Raw genomic sequence first — 23466 nt, 5'->3', positions numbered from 1 at the left:
GTACGCGTATAAAGTTGGGCAAAAAAAGTGTATAAATTATACATTATTTATTTATTAATTACCGCTGAGAATTGGGATAAAAATATTTATTTAGAAATGTCGACGCAAACAAAGAAGATAAATATGTAGTTGTACAACATGTGTTATACAACAAAAACAGGAATTTTAAGAAATGTTGGAATTTAGACGTTTTAAAATAGCTTATAATAATGTAAAGTAGACTAATCACACCAAATGCACGAACAAGGGGTATACTGTTCTGTAAATTATGCGTAAAAGCTGCATCTATTAAACGGCTGTAGTGTCTTTACGGTATCATATAAAGCTAAGCCCTAGGGACCAATTTCGTTATTACCTAGCCAATAAACCGCTAAAGTACGGGACATATTGGCGCGGAGTCTCACGTCTCCCGTGACCAATTCTCATAGTGAGGGGCACTAGTGTAAATAGTAAAAAAGCGCGTCGAATGAGACAAATGCGTGTTTTGGGGCACGCGACGCCTGATTGGTCACGCGTCTGCTCGCTTACGACGTGTCAAAGTTCAATTTGAATTTGACATTCGGAAAATCGAACAAATGCTAAATGGATGAAGTTACATGCCTTTTTTTGTGACACATTCTCAGTGGGACTTAGAAGTTACGTGTTATTATTTGGCGTATGCTACGAAAAAAAAAAATTTTGGGTAATAAAAAAAAATATTGGGTGCATGAAGTGTGCCCTTTTTTAAGTAGGATTTAAAATGAGGTTTTAATTTATTTGAAGCGTAAATACATCTCTAAAAAATAACAAAAAATTAAAGGAAAAAAAAATATAATTTTAGCAATAACTCTAACCTAAGTAAACACAGAAAAAAGTTGACATAATGTTATTTTAATAGCTGATAGTCTAAAATAAAAAAATAGCAAACCACAAGTCAAAACGAGTAGCTAACTTAATTAAGTGTAGTCATCAAAACATTTATGTAAGTAGTAGAAGTAAAAGCTTCTGTAAGCTCAATTCTCGACCACGTTCTAATAAGTTTATTTGCTGGTAGGTATTAAATGAGCGATTAATTTTATATCTCTCGTAATTAAACTCTTATTTAATATCCGCTATTTCTATTTTACCAATAAGTAATAACTAATATATTTTTATTTTGACTTATTAAAAGAAATATCTTATATAGTATTTTAGATTTCTGAGGCTCCGAACGCAATAAGTCGATTTAAAAAAACAATGGTCCAAAATAGTATGAACTATAGCATTGGGCAGGATATTGAGTTATTTTTATCACGGCAAAACGTACGGTTTCCATTTCAATTTCATGCCAGAGATGTACGATTCCTGTGCGATTTTTTGTTTTGCACGTCAGACGCAGCGGATATCATCTCTAGATAAATAAAATAAACAGAAAATCTTGGAAAGCGATCGAATTTCAGACAACTGTAATAGTCTTGGTGTTTTTTTGTCAAGTCTGGTGTCCCTTCGTAGGGCGTGTGAGGAAATGACCCTTGAAATGAGTTGGCACGCGGTCTCGGTCACATTTGCCCACCTTGTACACTTGACTAATAGATACCATTAACTTCGTAATTAGATTCATTACGACGTTTTTTACGCCGAGGGGGCAATGATTTTTGCTGTTTTTATGAACAATAGATGTAAACATGTTCATTTACTTTGTTTGAAGAGAGACAAATCTTTAACGGGAGTTTATATATAAAGTATTGTTGATTTAGATAGGAAAAAAACTCAGAAACTGGGTTTAACAGTAAGAAATTAATGACCACCATGCAATTGATTTTCTTTTATACAAAATCTTCTAGGACATGCTGCTGCAATATAAGTAAGAAAATAATACAAAGAATATTTTGATTACCTACCACCAATTATAACGAAGGCACTACATTTTTGGTTTTCAGTGTCCCCGCACTCCACACTAACGCAGCGGTAACAAGGTTAAACACCTACGGTAGGTGAGCTACGTAACACGGCGGTAACAAGGTAACACCTACCGCAGGTGAGCTACAACAAGGTAACATCTACCGCAGGTGAGCTACGTAATACAGCGGTAATAAGGTAACACCTACCGCAGGTGAGCTACAACAAGGTAACATCTACCGCAGGTGAGCTACGTAATACAGCGGTAATAAGCTAACACCTACCGTAGGTGACCTGCGTTATGCGTAACACGGCGGTAACAAGGTAACTCCTACGTAACGCAGCGGTGCCACACTCCCGCGTACTGTCACTTTGATAAATGATCGACTGTTGACTGGAGGCTATAAAACGCTTTTTGATTTAACAGTCGACGCTTCGTTTGCCTACCGGAAGTATTTATCGCCTTTTTCCTCTTTCAAATCAAGTTTTTGCTTATTCGAGTGAGCTTTTGTTAGCTTTTATATTTGACATTAAACAACATTTTTTTTCGTTTTTTGGCAGCGACATGTGTGACGCTTTCCTGTGAATCCAGTTTTAACCATATTAAAATATCAAGTAAATATAACCTCCAACGATTAATCAAACGTAATTAAAGTCTATTACTTTATCTCCTTTTAGAAATCCTAAAAATATGCTCATTTCCCACGCTCAGCTAACGACATTTTCGTGATCAATTTATGCATCAAATTGTTTTATTGTAATCAAAATTTATAGTCCCAGGTACAAAAAATCGGCTGGTTAGGGTTCCGTTTTAGGGTTCTGTAATCAAAAAGTCCTCGTTGACTACAGAACCCTAAAACGGAACCCTAACCAGCAGATTTTTTGTATATTGATATTGATTAATTGGTAGGATAGGAACGCGTTATATAATTTGAGAGTAACATCGTCCTACAAAAAGAACAATCCATATTTTAGGACCATCAAATCGAAATATTGAATCACTTTCGAGATTTTTCACAGAGGAAGCTACTCACCAAAAATTTGCTTGATAGTAATCAACCATTACAAGTTTGAAGCACATAATATACTTCGAAGCTATTGCTTTATAAAACATAATATTTGGCCTAGCTATAAAACAAAGTTTTTAATTTTATGACCACTATGTCACGCGCTTTTTAATGTGACAATATCGACAGGCGACACATAATAATTATTATCAAATATTTATTTATTACGTGGCAATATGACAGACAAGGACAAGCTATTACAAATTTAATGAAATTTATGTATATAATATGTCAAGGAAACTAACATACCATCAACTACCATACAAACATTAATAAACATATTTCACGATTTCGCTTATAGATTTAAATCGAAGATTATGAAAGCAATTTATTAATTTACGAATGTCTTAGGGTCAAATGGACATAGTTCTTTTTGCGTTTGGTTTTTAGGGTTCCGTACCCAAAGGATAAAAACGGGACCCTATTACTAAGACTTCGTTGTCTGTCCGTCTGTCCGTCTGTCCGTCTGTCCGTCTGTCCGTCTGTCCGTCTGTCCGTCCGTCCGTCCGTCCGTCCGTCCGTCCGTCCGTCCGTCTGTCTGTCTGTTTCCAGGCTGGATCTCAAGAACCGCTATAGCTAGACTTGCCGCTATAACGACAAATACATACTAAAAAAACAAAATAAAGTTAATATTTAAGGGGGCTCCCATACAAGAAACGTGATTTTTTATGCCTTTTTGCTCGTAATCAATAATGGTAACAGCTAGGCACTTGAAATTTTCACAAAATCCTTTATTATAATTATACTTTAATAATAACTAATAATATTAAAATAAAATAAAAAATTAAGGGGGGGTTCCCATACAAAAAACGCAATTTTTGGCGTATTTTTGCTCTATAATGATATGGAACCTTTCATGAGCGAGTCCGAGTCGCACTTGGCCGATTATTTTTAATATTTTCTTCACATAGATCACGAGGTGTCAATAAATTATCGATAAAATAGTTTATGCGCGAAACATAAAAACGACAAATCGTTTGTAACAATTTTAATAAAAAGGTTTTAATCAGAAATTCTATATTCAAATTCTTTATTAATATTTGACACCTCATCTCATTGACAATAAAAACTTTTTGGTTGTTTCTTTTTCTGATTCCTCATTTCCTCTGTTTTTCATGATGACATTAGATTGGTCTTTAATGTGAGGGTGTGTTGGTCTATCCCTGCCGTCTCCCCTTACCCTATATTGATGTACTTTTGACGAGTTGTGATTTCTGTTTATTGTGCCATTTAGCTTTGTTACTTGACTAACGTGGGGGAGGTTTGGTAAACTTGATTTCTTTGTCACTTTAATCGTTTACTTTTAACAAGATAATCTTGTGGGTTAAAAGTATATTTTGTATTATGTTATAGTTTTCTCGGCATCGGCTGCAACAATGTTCATTAAATTTAGTATGTGGAGGAGGACGAAAAATAAAAGTACTTTTCCCTGGGTGACCGCGCATTTTGCAATTATTACTACTTCTGCAAAGCTCAGTCTTTTATAAATTGTATTATTTTTTTCTGCTTACGAGGTTTTTACCTGGATTTTTATCATGTGTTTTCCGTGTTTTTTTACTTATGAGACAGCTCTGACATTTATCGAACCTAAATTCGTGAATAAATAATTAATTGGACAATAAATATCGCAAATTGAAAACATAAGATTTTATCTTGATAATCTAATTGATAATAATCGAAATATTACCAATTCTACACAGACGAAACGAGATCCTTATCTGTGTTTGCGAATTAATAAGATTTTGTTTCCTTTCTCCATTAACTTTTTAGGTATACATTCCCAAACAGTAACGTGGGACTATAATTTAATTATTAATTACTGAAAAATCGTAGTCTGTCTGTCCGTCTGTCTGTCACCTGCAGACTTAAATTCAGTTGTTATTTTCACAAATCAGTAAAATATAAAAATAAATAAATAATAAAGGGGACTCCCACACAACAAAATATGTGATTTTGTGACGCTTTTTGCCCGATTTTAAAAACGTGTAAAATTTTATAGTAAAGAATGATATTGTTGTTTGCCCAGTCAATGGTACGGAACTCGACAGCTTGCGCAAGTCCAGCTCACACTTAGCCGTATTTTTCAATTTCAAAACATTTCTCAGAAGTCAGAACACCATCCCTCTAGAACTAATTTCATTAACGATTTCGTTAACAATTAAAACAGTTATTCGAATATAGACAAAGAAGTTTTTCAGTTGATCGACTTGATTAGTCATGGTGCTGGAGGTTGTTGGCTTGATGTCATTGCCTCAAAACAGAGGAAGTTGCCAACTGTTAAATAATTAGAGCTTTCTAAATTACGCAATTTATTAATGCAATAATTTTGGTTTTAAATTAATTAAATGTTTTTTTAAGATTTGGGGGTTTAAAGCTTAGGCCAAAGTCAAACCTACGCGACCAAGCGACTGCGAAGCGGGAGCGTCAAGTTGTCAAATGGTTAAAAAAAAAAAGTCTAGTTACAAAACACACATTTGAAAACTAGACGCAACTGGATGCTCCCGCTTCGCAGTCGCTTGGTCGCGTAGGTTTGGCCTAAGCTTTAAGATTATTTTCTTATATAGATACTGTAACGTGTTACGTACAAAATATGTTATGTTTACTGGATTTTAAGTAAAACTTATGCGCCTGAGGACAGCCTGTGCTGAGTTGGTAAGCAAGTTTATTTTATGGAGAACCGTCAGAAGATGTAGCTACTTTGACTCTATCTTTGGCAACGGGAAAAGCCATGATCGCCACATCTGTGGTGGACATATTAGCGCCGCAATCTTACATCGTGAATGGAAGACATGAGCGGATAAAGTGGGTAACTAACAATTTGAAAACTGTAGTTTTTTTTGCATAAATGGATTTGCGGGAAAATTATTTGTAACTGTTAACATGTGGACAAAAACACGGAGAGATTTATATAACTTAGCTTAACTTACGTCTAGCGAACTTGACAAAAAGTATGGCGGACACAGATAGAGCGTTTTAGTGGGAAGCACACAGGAAATATGATCATAGAGTAAAGTCATAGATAAGTTACAAGTTATGATCATAGATTAATAATTACCATGAACAATGTTAAGAAGGCGCGGGAATTTAAAAATTTAATTGACATTTTACTTTAATAGTAACAATGACGCCCGCAACTCTGTTACGCCAAAATTCGTTTATGGCGCGGGAATCGTACATTTTTCAGGGAAAAAAACTATCCTATGTCCTTTCTTGGAACTCAAAGTATGTCCATGCCAAATTTCAGCAAAATCAATTCAGCGGTTCGAGCGTGAAGAGGTAACAGACAGACACACTTTCGCATTTATAATATTAGTATGGATAAATGTGGAATGTATAGCTCAATATTTTAGATAGATGATGAAGTAGGTAAGTTACATGGCTGTACAAATAATAAGTGAAAAAATAAGAAATTGCTCTTATGTTGTAAAATATTAGTTACCCACTTCATCCACTCATGTCTTCTGTGATACGGGATCTTCCTTTGAACCAGCCTCACATACTATCCTATATCTTTAAAGTTTTAATGTAAAACAGAACTTACATTAGGGTTTCAGAACTTACATAGTCGCTTTACATAAGCTTACCGCCGATTGACACATAATATTTTATGGGGCTTGTATCAAAATCTTCATTTAATGACATATAAGTAATTAATATTCGTCTCTGAGTGCGGCAGTTAGTAATAACAACATAATATCAGAGTAGACAGAGTATACCGACTTAGAACTGATGTTGAAATTTTTAAATTTGACGTATTATGACGAAAATCGTCGCTAGGGTTGTTAACTTGTTACCTACGAACTTAAACCTATGACATATTCGCTGGACGTGTTCCTCTTTGGTCGTATTGTTGTTTGTGTTTTGGCACATGCGATTAAAATTGTCAGAATCCAATTTTGAAATCTTTGTTTTAAATATTTAAAAATAAATTATATCAGCCAGCGCGAGGCACATTCCGTTCATAATCCTAGTGAAACCCGACGAATTTGACAGATATTGAAACCTGTCCGTTTCTTTGCAGTCGAACTACTGGTAGTTATGTCTATTGTGATAATATCTCTCTTATCTTCTCTCTAATAAATCTCTTTAATTAATAACTCTAAAGCCATTTGCGGTTTTGAATTATTCTACCCGCTATACATGGTAATTGATTAAACATTTATTTTTAATTTCATCAACCTTTATTGTGATTATCTTTCACATCCTTTGGTTATTCTATTAATAGAAAATGTTAGGATATCCTCTCTATATAATTGGAATTAATTTTATATTTTGTATTAATTTAATATTTTTGTCCACATAACATTGTATTGGACAATTTCCTTATAGTTGTCAATAAATTGTAACACTTCCTCTAAAGTTTTTTTAATTTAATTAAACGTATTTAAAAAAACAAGTTTACTTATATATTTTCCATTTCTAATAATGTTTCAAGTTATTTAAATTTAATAAAAAGAAATCAGGATGTTTTCGTAAAATAATTTCAAAGAAATAAAAAAACATATTTACCTAAGAAGTGGTCCAAAAGTCAAATGCGTCCTGTTGAGCATAAGGATACTTTTTTGCTGTTTGATACGAAGCTGGCTGGATCGAACAAGCAATTAAGTTGAAGTAGATTTCAATATTATTATTTTCTTTACAATCCTCTCGCACTATTATCAGCTATAAAATTTTGTTTCTGAACACTTAAAGGTTGACAGGTAGAGAATGCCATTTGGCATTAAGTCCGCCTGTGTACCAACATTGTGCAAAAAGTAAAAAATACGTAAAAAATAATTTTAGAATCGGGAAACCCCAAGCACATCTCAGTTATTAATTCCATCTCGTAGCCTCATTTACACATCCCGATAAATCATTTAAAAATATTGATATATCTATTATGTGTATTGTCAGAGGCGGCATGCGTCATCCACAGAACATTAAACATCCTAATTCCTAACACCTCGGCCGGCCGACAAAGAGATCGATAAAATCTGGCCTCGGCTGGCCCGGCCGGGGCCCAGCGGGGGCCCCACTCTACAACTAATAACTTACATTGGATTACTCGTTACCTCTTCGCACCTTGCCGGCTTTTTTTTCTTTTTTTTTTAATTTATTCAAATGAGTGAGAATTTAAAGAATAAGTTAATAATATTAAAGCGATAAGTTACGTCTAGCTAAGTAGATTGTCGCATGAATCAAACTAAGCGGGTTAGAATAAACATAAAAATTTTATGTCCACCTTGTTGTCATAATGTCGTACATGCGGCTGTGACGCGGTGACTCGTGTGAATAAATCGTGGGGAATGTGGTATAATGATGTTATAAATGTTTGTCGGTTTGTCGCTCTATAACGGTGTACGAACAAAACGTACAATCAGAAAAGTTTACCGATTGTCAGACTGTTACAGCCAGACAGAAATATCGGCAATTCACTATTTTACTAGCTGGTATATAAATTACTAGCCTCCCCACCGTTCACTCCCCAAATACAGGTGCAAGATTCAACCTTTTGAAAAACATTTTTTTATAATTTTGAATTTTATTCATAAAATAATTTAACGTCACACAATAGTCACAAACTTACAAACTTTACTTCTTTTTGATATCAGTACCAATGGATAAAATATTTAAGTGACAAATTTTAAACAAAACTTACCTCTAGTTATGACGGTTTCTGGAAGTCTATATTTTTCGACATTTAACATAATTATGTGTTTATCCATAACCTAACTCCTAGGTTTAGGTTTTAATGATTTTGACAAAATTCGTTCAGTAAATAGTGCTGCGTTAATTTGTTACAAACAAACACACACACTCACAAATTTCGCTTTTAAGTGTGATGTGCTAATGGCGTAACGATTTTGACAAAAAGTTTAAATTGTTATAAGGAAAATGTTATCTTTACAGGCGTTTAACTACTAATTATGCCTTTATTATAAAAAGTAATAAATATTAAATTAATTTATTCCTTGACAAGTGTAATGTATGTGTAACTCACATACAGCAGTTGATATAACAAATAAGTTGAAATATAGCTTTCAGGGTGTTTAGCTAATAGTACAGTTTACAACTTTTTTGATCCCATAAAAATGATTTGTTATTTTCTTATATATAAAATTCTCGTGTCACAATGTTAGGCCGCGTACTTCTCCGAAACGGCTTTACTGATTTTAACCAAATTTTATATGCATATTCAGTGGGTCTGAGAATCGGCTACTGGGTACTTTTTATATTAATAAGTGCATTTGTTGAATAAATAATAGTAAATTATTACAACACGAGTCTGACGGCGACCATTGTTTGTGAGACGGGATAGCGATAGACGTTGTCATGGTAACATACTTATTTAGTCACTTCAATAAAATATTATGGGCGCAATACTTGATTTATATTATGGCAAAGCAACGTTTGCCGGGACAGCTAGTAACTTATATTGTATTTTTTTAATTTATTAAATATTAAAATAGCTTCATCCGTTAGCCTTGCTCGTGTGAATTATAACTTCTTGATTTGCTATTTTACTCGCTTAGGGTTTAATTTGGAAAAATACTGCCACTTAAAAAAAAATTACATTTTCTATACAATTTAACTAAAAGGTATGTTACTTTTTACTATAATTCCTAATACCTCCAAAAATATAATGTGATAAAAGTTTCATCCAAAACTATGGATAAATGTACAAACCTATTTTAAATCCCATTTTAGGTAGGTATTTTAAACATGTTTTATGCAACTAATAGAGTAAGAGCCCTTGAACCTTTACCTGTTTGTGACCTTTACAGAGGTAAGAACAACCAGCCACTATGGAGTTTCGGTCGCGGTTACTTTAGGAGGTATCCAGCTCTGAAGGTCTACCTGACCTTCAAGAAGGAGTAAAGCTCAGTTTCATAGCTTTCTTCAAATTAAATTTTGCTTCTATACATAGACAGAGCTAAGCTAAGGTCCCGAGGAGTTTGCTTTCAAAATTATGCACGTACATATATGTAGACCAGCTTTATTGGGTAAGTATTGTTAGAAATCTACATAATCAAATTTTGAAATTGACTGTTAAATTATGTTAATATTTAACAGCTAAGAAATGTACTACATGACAATAAGTAAACGAAATACAGGTTGAATATTATACTTAATATTATAACCTCCTTTTTGAAGTTGGTTTGAATTGTATTGATAACCATAAATTATTAAAAAAAACTTGCAAAATCGAAACTAAAATTAGTAATTATTATATAATTAGTAATTATTATTCTAATTTTAAAATTATGTTAGTACTACTAAACGTTAAATAAATGCAGAACAATTAACGTTATTATCATTAACATTATTATTGGTAACATAAATTCCTGTTAATTATTCATTAAATTTAACAACACTGATAGTGGCTGTGAATTTAAATAGCTTTTTTGTTATGTATTAAAAAAAAAACATTATTTTAATAGCAGTATTATTCTGTGGTAGTATCTTGAATATTAGTTTATAATTTTTGACACATTTTTTAAATTATTTGACAATAAAATAAGCCCCTAGAAGGCAATAAATATTATTTCTACTTAATGCTGACAGTCCCAAATGTTAGTTTTTAAAAATAGAAATATGGAAAACTTAATATTTCTATTTCATTAGGTAGTAGCCAGTAGGTACCTGACTGGCTGACTGGGTATTAAATATTTGAAAACTCAGGTTAAGTAAGGTTATCCTACAACTTACAAGTTACAACGCATACGTTACATCATATTTGACAGTAAAACTGTCAGAACAGGAAAAAATTAGGTACCTACGTCAATTTTAAACCTCGAATGTCAAAACAACCATAAAATTGTGATTATATTTTGTCACAACAGTTTTGTGAAAAAAAAACACCGATCCGATGAAAGATCATATTAGATTATAACAGTTTTTAATGTAATAAAAACTTCCTTCGTATAATAAATATAAAAAATAATATTTTTTATCAAGGAATATTATTTTTTATTATCAATATAAACTAAAAAAATATTGATATTTATTAATTTCGACTTCCGTCCCTGCCGGAACTCCAAGCATATTGATTACTGATCGTCTTACAACATTCCCAACGGAACTTCTCATCATAACAATCATCATACTATAGTCATATCAGACTAATATATTAAAGAGGCGAAAGGAAGTTTGTTTGTTATTTAATAGCTTGTCCGCACTATGCAATTTCATCTTCAATTTTCGTCATCATCTTTTTATTATTATAACTTTCGTTTGGCATCTTCAATAATTGAATGCGTCAAAATCCACCCGCGTTGCAAAGAAAAGTGTCATAGCGTCGAGGGGCATGCCTCACGTGTGACGTGCGATGTTGACAGCGCTATAACGCATGCCCTTGATTAACAAAAAAAGGCACAGTGTGGACATAGCTATTGTTAAATGGCTGGAGCATGGCTGGAGTGATTTCGGCAAAATTTGTAATGGAGTTATCTGACATCCTGGATCAACACATATGACATAGGCTACATTTTACTGCGGAAAAATATCTGATTTCCATGGAACTATCCTCCTTCATCCTACCTACTTTAATAATAATTCATAATTAAATTTATAAAATAAATATTTATACATATTTTGTCTTTTTTAAACGACTTCCAAAAAGGAGGAAGTTCTAGTTCGGCTATGGATATTTTTTAACTATGTTCAACGATTACTCCGCTGTTTGCGAACCGACTTTCAACATTTTTGGTTTGTTGTATAGGGTATGATGGTTTGGTACCATGTTAATGAAAAATTGAAAATGGTAATTCATGAGTCATGACTTCCATGAGTAATCAAGAAAACTCCTCAAAATTAAAAACCAAAATTTTGCATAGAGTTAGTTGATATCCTGGATTAACACATAGGCTATATTTTGCAACGAAAAAATGTCTTATTCCTATAGGAAAATCATTGAAAATTTATTCGTAAAAAATCTAACACCGCGGGGCAAAACTCATAAACATAATAAAATACTATATTATGTTGTTAATAGCATCCTTATGATTCTAGTTTTAATTCAGCTGTCATAATTATGATAAATATTATATTATAATGATAACCATGTTATTTTAATCGTCCATAAAATAATATGTGATATGCAAATTGGGTTTTAAATTAATTAGGTAAAAACGATTTAAGGAAACGTAAGTTTGCACAGACTAACTATTCGTGTAATTATGATTTTATCACTATTATGTAATTAGGAACTATGTCACAGAAGACTAGTTAAAGTGAGAATCTGATTATCGCATAGAGGATTCCGTATAGTTAAAGAAACGGCGAAAATTCCGTTTTTTGTATGGGAGCATCGCAAAATGCATACACCTTGTCGTACAGGAAATGTCCATATACTCACACCCAAACCGCTGAACCGATTTTGCTGAAATTGGGTATGGAGATACTTTGATTTCCGGGAAAGGATAAAGGATATTTTTTATCCCGGAAAAATGTACGGTTCTCGCGCGATAAACAAGTTTTGGCGCAACAGAGTTGCGGGCGTCGTCCATATAATAATAATAATAATAATAGACATTTATTCAAAAAGCACATACACATTACACCACATTACAACAGATGCCAGCAAAAACAGAAAATAAAAGACAAAAAATATACATTTAAAATATAAAAAAGAAAACAATAAAGCTCATGGTTAAAAAAAACTTAAAAGTTAAATAAAAATAAACAACAAAAAAAAATTGTCGCAGGTACATACTTAAAATGATTTAATGCAGTGTAATGCGAGCGCAGATGAAAAAGACCCCACTCAGGTGATATAATAATATTACTAAACTACTTAAAGTACTTAAACGTATCAGATCACATACAACATAATATTGTGATCTGAGGCTTTCTTATTTACTGCCCACGGTGCGTATACTAATATTCTCATCGACGGAGGCGGAAAACGGCAACATCGGTAAGCGCAGCGGGAAGAAAGTTGACGTTTTCCGCCCTATATTCCATATACTTTCATTCTGAATTTTGAAACAAATATTATTTTCAACGTGTTGACCTACCATCGGTTCGGGAACTTAATGTTATAATTGATAAAGTGTACATTGATTGTCGTCTGTTTACTGGTAAAACAAAATATTATCCCATTACGAAAACGAGTTAAAAGTGAAGTCATAATATTGTTATTTTATTACGCGCTATCTAGGCACTGGTAAAGTTAAGAGGGCTTCTGACCCAAAAAATCAAACATCGTCCTTCTCTATTCACACTAACTTCTCTTCTCTTGCCAGGTGAAAAAGGACGACGAGGAATCATCGCCAAGTTAGTTTAACTTGAATAAAAGACGAACTATAATGATTATGAAAAAAAGATTTTGAGCAAATTTAGGTTTTATCAATGCCTTTTTAGATTTAAAAAAATATGAAAGAAAAGACAGCAAACTTTGAAGATCCAAGCAAAAATGTGTCTAAAACAAGGTACAACTATCGAACATTTTTTCAGTAATTGTGTTTTCGTCTTGAGCATTTAATCTTCATGAACTGAAGTTACTTGTGTAAAAAAATCAGTTTTCTAGACTTTACAGATTTTGAGATCTAGGTTTAAGTATGTAGTCAAGTTAGGGTCAGGTGCATTCTTGGCAATGGTTGCAGAGATGATGAGTTTGTAAAAGTAATATCTATTATCTTCTCATATCTGTTACATCTTTACGCGTTTTTTATGTGTACTGTATATTAAAAAAACACGTAACTTATATGACTTTTGGTAAACAGTTTCCAATTTAGCAATAAATTAATAAAACCGACGTTACGAAACATAATAATTGTCTCCATAAAATTGTTATAAATAAGTTAAATTACGTACAATAATTGCGGCTTTTTGTAGCCATTATTTGGCACATAATTATAACAACATTAGCCAAAACGTGGCTAAACGCAAATTACACAATGTAAGAAGTAATTTATTGATGTTAATGTATAATTATGGCATTTAAAACTTAATAATGTGTCCAAAATTAGGAGTTATGTATGAATTAATAAGCATAATTTATTTTGCCTAATCCAATGTGTTTCGATCTTGGTTAGAATAAGGTTTTCCTATTGTCCGCCTTACCTACTAATAAAATACACTGTAAATATTTCAAGACCAAAACTAATTGTACCTATGCTAAGATTTATATAGTTAATAGTAATACAAACTTACAGAAGACAAAAGGTACTCAGTAAGTTTGTAACCATAATTAACTTTTAAAATAATAATTGTTAAAAAACAATGTCACAATCTTTCGTTATTCATGTTAATAAATTAAAAAGGCATATGATATTTGACAAATTAACAGCTGTTGTAATTGTTAGCAGGCGTTGACGAGATTGGTATTAGCACAGTTTGGTTGACCCTTGTATAAGTTTAACTCCAAAACAATCATCTTAAACTAGATAATAATAGAAAAATCCGCCAGGTCAGTGTCTCAGTGATAGAATTTTATACAATGTGTTAAAATATGAACTAACTTTAATGCACGGTTACGGCAATTTATAAAAAATCCGCGAATTGGATGCATCTTTGTGATTTTTTTCTATCGAGAAAATTTTAAGATATCGTGTTTTCGCTCAGATCAAATTCTTGGAAATATAATGTAGTATCTATGTTTAGAAAATGAAACAATTCGGGGCTTATTTTCAAGTATAAAAATGAATTATAAAGTCGTCAATTTTGGGTTAGTCGCCCCCTTAATATTATGGTTATACCTAGTTCTAACCGGCTACAACTAGACTGCTTTATCCGTAACATAATATATACGCCATTTAAAAAATACTGAACACATTTTTTACCTATATTAGTGAAACAAAGATACTTTGGTATATAAAAATATTGTACCGTATAGCACTCTCTGTAAGGCAACATTCTCTCCAAAAATGAGAACTTGGACATCTTAAACAACACATAAATATTAAAAACTAAATAGTATACTGAGAACCCTACAAAGTTTCTCGTGCTACTTTAAAATTTTAAGTTTACTACCTCTATTTAAACTATGTCGTATTTTTGTTAGTGCATATTATGTAGTGTTTGTGACTCTGTGTATTGGTGCCTAATACTAAATTTAAATTGCGTAGTCTGTAATTTAGTGTTAGCAATTGTTGGCAAACCTTATAAAAATAAATAAAATTACTCGTATAGACTAGTCGACATTTCAATAATCAAATCAAATCAAATCAAATCAAATCAAATCATTTAATTCAGGCATCAGAGGCCCATATAACAAATACCTTAAATCTAACATACATATAATTATATAATAAATACCTTAAAACTAACATACATATTTTATATATACTTAAAAACTAACACTGTCACATTTTGCCGGCGACGTGACTCGCTTCGTTCCGGAGTCTCCCCCGGAACCTCCGATAGACTACATCCATCGGCCAGAACTCCGGCGCCTCGAAAGTCGACAGAAGATTCGTCGGTACTCTCACCAATAATTATAAATAGTCATGTAGGAACGTAAAGAGAGCATTTATTATAATAATATAACTGAAATCTCGCTTCCGAGTATCATTCATAAAAATTTATTGTTTGTTTACTACTAAATATAAACTTTGTCGATTGAAGTAATTTAGATAAGACAATCTAAACATATTCGTAATTATTTAAATTAAGTAGAGTGAAAAAAATGACTTATAAAAAAATAAGCAAATTTTTTTTCCGGCTGCCCCAGCCGACGGCAAATTGTATGGATATCTAAATATCATTTAAAGTAATTATTGAATTCATACTAATATTATTTAAACGCGGAAGTGTTTCTGTCGACTCCTCTTTAGGTTTAAATCGTTAAACCAATTTTGAAGAAATTTGGTATGCACATACTCCCGGGAAAGGATATAAGTAGGATGTTTTTTTTGCTGGGAAATTTATCGTTCCCGCGCTATAAACGACTTATAAAATTATCGAATTTTATATTATTACTAGCTGTTGCCCGCGACTTCATCCGAGTTAACATAGTACAATAACAAAGATGGATAGTTTTCTCCTTTTTGTTTTTGTGGTTCCTACAAAGGGTAAAAACGGACCCTATTTAAGCAAACGTCAAACGCAAACGTCAATAAACTTTCATGTTTCTAACTCAAGAAATGACGGACTTTCATTGAAACTTTCTACCCCAATTTCACCCCCTTGGGGGTAGAATTACCAGAAACACTTAAATACGTATCCATTCATTTTTAATCAGTAGCACAAAAATAAAGTTTCATGTTTCTAACTCAAGAAATGACGGACTTTCAGTCAAACTTTCAACTCCAATTTCACCCCCTTGGGGGTAGAATTTCTAAAAACGCTTAAATACCTATCCATTCATTTTTAATCAGCATTCCAAAAATAAACTTTCATGTTTCTAACTTAAGAAATGACGGACTTTCATTTAAACTTTCAACCCCTATTTCACCCCCTTGGGGGTAGAATTTTCAGAAACGCTTAAACACGTATCCAATCATTTTTAATCAGTAACCCAAACATAAAATTTCATGTTTCTAACTCAAGAAATAACGGAGTTTCATTCAAACTTTCAACCCCAATTTCACCCCCTTGGGGGTAGAATTTCCAAAAACGCTTAAATACATATCCATTCATTTTTAATCAGTAACCCAAAAATAAAGTTTCATGTTTCTAACTCGAGAAATGTCGGACTTTCATTAAAACTTTCAACCCTTATTTCACCCCCTTCTGGGTAAAATTTTGAAAATTCCTTCCTTAGTGGGTATCTTCTTAATAAAACAACCCTACTCACCAAATTTCGTGGCTGTAACTTTTACAGTTTTTGCTCAGCGATGATGAATCAGTCTGTCAGTCAGTCAGTCAGGACATGTAATTTTATAAGTATAGATGTACCTACCCTAACCCTATTACTAAGCAACTAGCTATAAAAGCCGAGCTTTGTGAGGGCTCGCGTTGTTTTTCTGCGTGATAATAATGTTTAAGGCAGTTTATATATATTTTTAAATAGTAACCAAACCCTGACTGACCAATGATAACACATCTACATATAAATAAATATTATCATGTTAAAGCACTGAACAAATCAATAGGCGTGATAGCCTTTTCGTAAAGTGTACCAAAGGGCTCAGGTTGTGAGATATACTAGGGCTCTCTTATAAAGCTCGCAATAAAATATTATATACGCCGCTTATATAACTTCACTATCCATGGACTGCTGTCTGTCATGTATCGTTCTCAACATGCCAGATAAAGACAAGTAGACCAAAGATCTTGATTTTTGTATAGTTATTCGCTGAGTTAATATTTTTATTAGTTAGATGCCTCCGAGGTCCAGTGGTTAAGAGCGTGGCTCTTGACTCGGTCGGTTCAATTCCCGCGTTGGAAACATGTTATTTCCAAGTTTGGTTAGGACAATGCAGGCTGATCACCTGATTGTCTGACAAGTAAGAAGATCCATGCGTCGGGTCACGGGCGGGCATGTAAAAAGTCGGTCCTGCGCCTGATCTCTCGCCAGTCGTGTCGGTCGTCCGTCCCACTGGGTTATGAGAGTAAACGAATAGATAGTGCTCTTGTGTACTGCGCACACACTTAGGCACTATAAAATTACTCCTGCATAACTGGCCTGGTTTCAATTAAACCGGCCACCGTCACTGAAGCCGGGATGGGAGTTTAATAACTAATACAGGGGAATAGTAAATAATCAAAATATTAGGAATTTTAGGATAGTAAATTAGAATAATTATTATTATCAAAAATACTCTTAATACAGATAGGGCCATTCCCTATCTGTATTAAGAGTATTTTAATTTAAATAATCAAAATACATATTAGGAATTGAAGGATAGTAAGTTAAAATAATTAGTGTCAAAAACTCTTAATAAGTTTAGTACACATAATTAAGACATCTCTACCTTCTAACAATTCAGTTATAAATCTTAGACGTAGCCAGGGGAAGGTCCCCTGAAAAACTACATATTATTATAATTTAAAATAACAGACATAAGAAAAACTATAAAATACATGGCTCTAAAATAGTTAAGACAATGACGCTGATTGCAGAAAAGCTATGTCGAGAAAAATTAAGCAATTATATAGACATGAATTGCGAGCAAAGTGACAATTGTGTTATAATTAAAATGTTTTTGGACATCATATTATGATTCATAATATGATTCTCCAAAGCGACCATTTTAGCCCCGCAGTTCTTCACTTACCGTCGCACTCAGATACATTTAATTATGATTTAACTTCAATTTGGTACAACTAATATATATTCTGTGCTTCAATTTAATGTAGACTGTAGAGTTTGACAGATAATGTATGGGGCTTTTTAAAGACGATTTAACATCAATTTAATGTAGAGTTTGACAGATAATGTATGGGGATTATGTCAATTAAATCTTTACTATAAATATATTACAATTTATGAATGTACCTACTATATAACTCGCAGAAGTTAACTAGGCACATAATTCTATCGTCTACGGAAACTTTCAAAGCAGGTGTCATGTTCGTTTCTGCTATTGTACACTCAAATCTTAACAGTACAAAGTTATGGTTATAACAAATTGTAATACATATATCCCTGTAATATGTAACCGACATCAAAGGTTACTAAATATGTACCTAGTTACTACGTTAGGTTAAGGCGTAAGAGCTTTGTAGTATGTAGAGCTGAATAACAAATATTACGACCAATTAATTAATGCCTATCATAAGAGCTTAAGAGTTTTGGACTGTAGGGAATAACTAGATAGCATCCGCAACGCCTTTGCGCCAAAATTTGTCGGAAACCGTAAGTTTTCCGGGATAAAAAGCATCATCCCCATACCAAATTTTAGCAAAATCGGTTCAGCGGTTTGAACGTAAAGAGTAACAGACGGACAGACACACTTTCGCATATAAATTTTAGTATAGATCATCATCACATGCGATGACCAATGAACAGAAATTAATGCTAGTCCAGGTAATCCATTTAACTATAATCTATAATGATTGCAATAATTTAAAGCTCGTTCTATAAAGTTAGTTTAATTAAATGTCAATTGGTTAATTGAGGTTTATTGCATTTCTATAGGATATCGCAATATTAAAATATGCAACTTTTATAGTCTTAATATCAAATGAACATTAAAAAAACATTTTGACAGTTAAATTTGACGCAAGGTACAGTCGCTCACATAGAGTTGTAAACTGTAATTTTTTAATCTCTCTAAAAGTAAATAGGGGTTAAAAAGCTTGAGAAAAGGGATTTCGTTTCTCTTGATAAGTAAATGAAAGTTTGTATAACTATTAAAAAGCTTGAATTTCTAACAAAAAGCTCTCGCTCTTTCCGACAAGTGATCAGGGGTTAAAAAAGCTCGACAAAGAGTTATCGTTTCTCCCGGAAAGTGAAAAAAAGTATGTTCTAACCTACCTTTGCTACTTCCACCGTCTTCATTTGAGTCCTCACTGGGCGGCCCGTGAGGCGCCCTCGTGGGCATAGGATGCGGGAGCCGGGGCCTCGCGAGGAACGGCGGGGGCACTCCGAAGAACGGCAGGAACGGGGGCCATGCCGGACGCGGGGCCAGGCCCGCCGCCGCCGCCGCGTATAGCTGCAGCGGCGCCGGCAACCCGCCCTCCAGCACCATCCCGCAACCGGTTACACACTAGCAACCCGCGAAACCATCCTCACTCGCGACGTGTGCATGCGACGCCCTCGCGACCGACACTGACTATGGCGCCCAACGCGGGGCGGAGCCTCCCCCCACGCAAATTAATTCCCCGCCCCCTTCATATTATAGATTTATTCCTCCGACGGTACGTGCGCCGATACACAATACTCGACCTTATGTGGCGATATTACAGATGGCTATTGAATAGACGGTAATAAATTTAGGCATGCCATACGTAGAATTAACGATATCGTAGACGGTGGACGCGGGTGATACGAAATGAGCTCTATTTCTATTACATTAGCGTGTAAATTCGCACGTGGAAGCGCGATCAGTGGATTTATAAGGCCGTCGTATGTTTGTACGGGGTTGCGGGGCTGTCATAATGTTTTTTAGCTTCGTGGCGCGCCGCTACAAAAAAAAGTATTTTTAGATTATCGGTAAGATGTTATAGATTGTTGGCACATACATTGTACGTTTCCCTAATACGATCGTTATATTAAATCGTGTTCGATTGTAAACAATGTGGGGTCAGAGCGTGGCTTTTACTTTGATGGACTTTGTCGTGTTGTAATTTATTATTCTATGAGTTTAGAGGTAATGGTAAAAACAGTAAAGGTCGATAAAATTGAGTTTTTAATAAAGGTACTTGTTTTATTATTTCTTATATATAAGAAGACTTTTTGTTTAGATTGTTCTTTTCGTTAGATGAGAACTTATATTAAGTATATAGTTTTTAGAGATTTATTTCATAAACTTATCACAATATTTTTTTATTGCAGAATGGTTTGGTAGGTAACAATAAAATTGTTTAGTAAAATATATTTGAAAAACGACCTTCAGCTCAGATTTGTCAAAAAATTTCTCGTTTACCTGAATTTAACATACCTACATTTTAACTGTATGGAATAGAGATTAAAAAATACTTAACTTAATAAGAAGACAACATAAAATAATTTAATGTTAGATAGGTAGATATAATGATTAAAAAAAGTTAAATTAAATGCTTAAGTACTCATAGGTACGTTATTCTTAATGTAACCACTTAACCAGACCGTTTTTAAATATCTTTATATTTTAAATACACTTTAATATAATATTTTAGAAAGTTGATGAAGCCACCTAGAATAAAATAATTGATATATAGATAATGAAAAATCTTATGATGTGTAAGATAAAATATTAGATAAAACATAGAAGAATTATTTAAATGTAAGGTAAAGATACCTAGTTATTGTGTAAGAAAAAAATATTTTAAAAATCTGACGATTGGTTTTTAATCTACATAAAAGCTTTATAAAACTAGTCTAGATATTTCTAATGCATTTTCTATTTCTATACTTAGAAAGGTAATCTAAAGAAGATGTAAATTAATGACTCAACTGAGATAAAAGATAAAAGGTGAATAAGAAAGGCGGCTTCATTCCAAACTCATCTTTAATTTGACAGGCAATCACGAGCTATGCGCGGACGCAACAAAAACGCAACTAGATCGCTCTAATGACCGCACAATCAATCAAACAGATTAACACATCGCCCCGACATTAATAATGACCGACCAATCAATTTCACAATACCTTTATCCATTAAACAAAAAAGTAATAACCTAATTGACATAAATAATAATAAAATGTGTCAAGACACAAACGACGCGGACGACTTGACAGGTCTATCAGGAATATCGTACTGACTGTACCTCCGCCCGCCGCCTTTGAGCGGGCGCCGCGCGGCCTCTGATTGGCTGATGCGACAGAGGGGGGCGGTGGGTGGCGCCTAAGTGGGGTGTTCGGAAAGCTTAGTGTTGCATGAATTTAATTAGTGCGAGGAGCACCTCCGGCACATTAGGAGCGTCGGGCGAAGCAATAAAAGATATAAAGGAATGAGTATAAATTAAAAGTTAAATAGAGTGCGGTGGGAGGGAGCGAGAGGTCCGAGGTTTTGTTGCCGTCCCGCTCCGCCGTAATTGTTTGACGATCTTATTAGTATCGGCTAAATGTCCCGCTCTCTTTTGTACGGCGAATTTAATTAGTATTTAATTAAAGGTATATAAAGAGGTTTTTCCTTGATTTCTTTTAGGGTTTTTGTCTGATTTATTTTCATATGACAATATCAATTTATATTGTCTTTAGAAATCGGTGAATTACCTAAAAACATTATTCAGTGCTCTACATAATTGTTTAGATCGAGAGAGTTTTAGGAGAAAAAAACTTTTCACAACTTTGTTACCCTAAGCGAGAACTAAAGATTATTTAATTTCTTTAGTTATTAGTGTTATTACTTATTAACCAATAACCTCATTTCAGAATTTTATTTGTATAATTTATAACCACTGAAGTTATTGTTAGCCAAAACCAAAAGCTTATATTGCTAACAGCCAATAGCCATATAAGCTTTTGGTTTCGGCTCTACTTGTGTTTTAAATGCAATAATCCAAGTAGAAAGTGTATTGTTATCTGGATAAAAATTACCTTAGGTTAGGTGGTAATCCACATTAACCATAGTCGTTATGTAATAAAATATTGAATTTCTTTAAAATACTTTCAGTAAAATATGTTAATTTTTTTCGTCACAAATGTTGAACCTCCTAAAATCGAAAAAACTACCTCGTTTTGTCGTCTACGATTTTATCGGTTGATTTTTTAAATGCTTTTATAAATTATTTATTTTTATAATCAACTTTTAATTTTTTTAATCTTTAAAATTCATTTATTTACCTTTAATTTATACATTGCACACAAGTGCTAGAGCTGGGCGCGATGCGCATTTTTAGAGCTCTACAATTTTCCTTACCTATAATTTAAGTTTTTATATTCACGTCGTTTTTATAATAGTAACTTTACTTAAAATAATCAATGTCTTTGTCTGCAAAGTTAGTTTTCCAACGTATGTGACATGGACGGAAACATTGGATCACTTATTTGTTGTATATTTTGAAATAATGTAGGTAGAACCAGTTGAATGAATAATTAGTTGAATAATAAAAATAAAAAAAGATCCGAGTACTTATATAATCATTTTAATGTAGGACCCTACCTATAATGAAGTAGATGAAAAAAAGGTATAAATATCATAACGTTTTAAAACTCTACAAAAGTTTGAAACGAACCAAAGCTTTTAGTAGGTACTTTCAACATTGCATGACGGGCGTTCGTTAATATTTTCACTTTGTTGAATTAATTATATACTAGCTGTTTGACTCGATATATCGGTATTCGATAAAACTCGAAAAAAATGAAATTTTCTAAAAATGATTTCTAGCTAGATCGATTTATCGGCCCCGAAACCCCCTATATACAAAATTTCATGAAAATCGTTGGAGCCGATTCCGAGATCTATTATATATATATACAAGAATTGCTCGTTTAAAGATATAAGATTAATTAAAAACTATTATTTTTTAAAGTAAGAAAATGCTGTAATTATTCTCGCCTTTGATGTTGCGATGATATTTATAATTTACCCTAATCAGTCACCTTGATTGACATAAGAAAGTTTAAATGACAGCTTTACAATTAACTTAACGTTTCTAATGTCATAAGATGAGCATTTATTGCACACCGGCACCGTGGGAATAATATGATGCTTCTAGCTCGGTTTTAAATTCAAATTCACCAGTATGGCGTTCCTATTCCTATCGCCTACACATAGTTATAATAATAAGGGTGCTAATAAGGGTGAAGAGGCCAAACGGGCGTAATTTTGTGAGTCGTGAGTCGCAGAATTTCGGTTCGCAGAAATTCTGCTGCTTTCAGTTTCATGTAGAAAATTCCTATTTCATTCACACGAGCGTAATTTTGTGAGTTATTGATTTGTATGAAAAGATATTTACGCGACCGAAATTCTGCGACTCACGACTCACAAAATTACGCTCGTTTGGCTTCACCCTTAGCTTCAACCTTACAGTAGTAGCGCTGAAAGAGTTACTTTCTTACTAGGTTTTTTTATTGTTTTAAAATTGT

General features: G+C 33.3%; 1 protein-coding gene across 3 annotated transcripts in view; it reads right to left on the bottom strand.

The window, feature by feature from the left end:
• LOC121732577 (homeobox protein unc-4) overlaps window positions 1–19550 on the bottom strand; it is a 47774-nt gene extending 28224 nt beyond the window's left edge. For all 3 annotated transcript variants that reach the window (XM_042122506.1, XM_042122507.1, XM_042122508.1), the window contains exon 1: window positions 19270–19550. In XM_042122506.1, the coding sequence (XP_041978440.1) occupies window positions 19270–19483 (214 nt within the window). In that variant the 5' untranslated portion in view covers window positions 19484–19550. The remainder of the gene's footprint in view (window positions 1–19269) is intronic.
• Window positions 19551–23466: the final 3916 nt, after the last annotated feature.

Source organism: Aricia agestis, chromosome 12, assembly GCF_905147365.1.
Source record: "Aricia agestis chromosome 12, ilAriAges1.1, whole genome shotgun sequence".
Classification (NCBI taxonomy): domain Eukaryota; kingdom Metazoa; phylum Arthropoda; class Insecta; order Lepidoptera; family Lycaenidae; genus Aricia; species Aricia agestis.
This window is presented reverse-complemented; position numbering and strand designations above follow the sequence as displayed.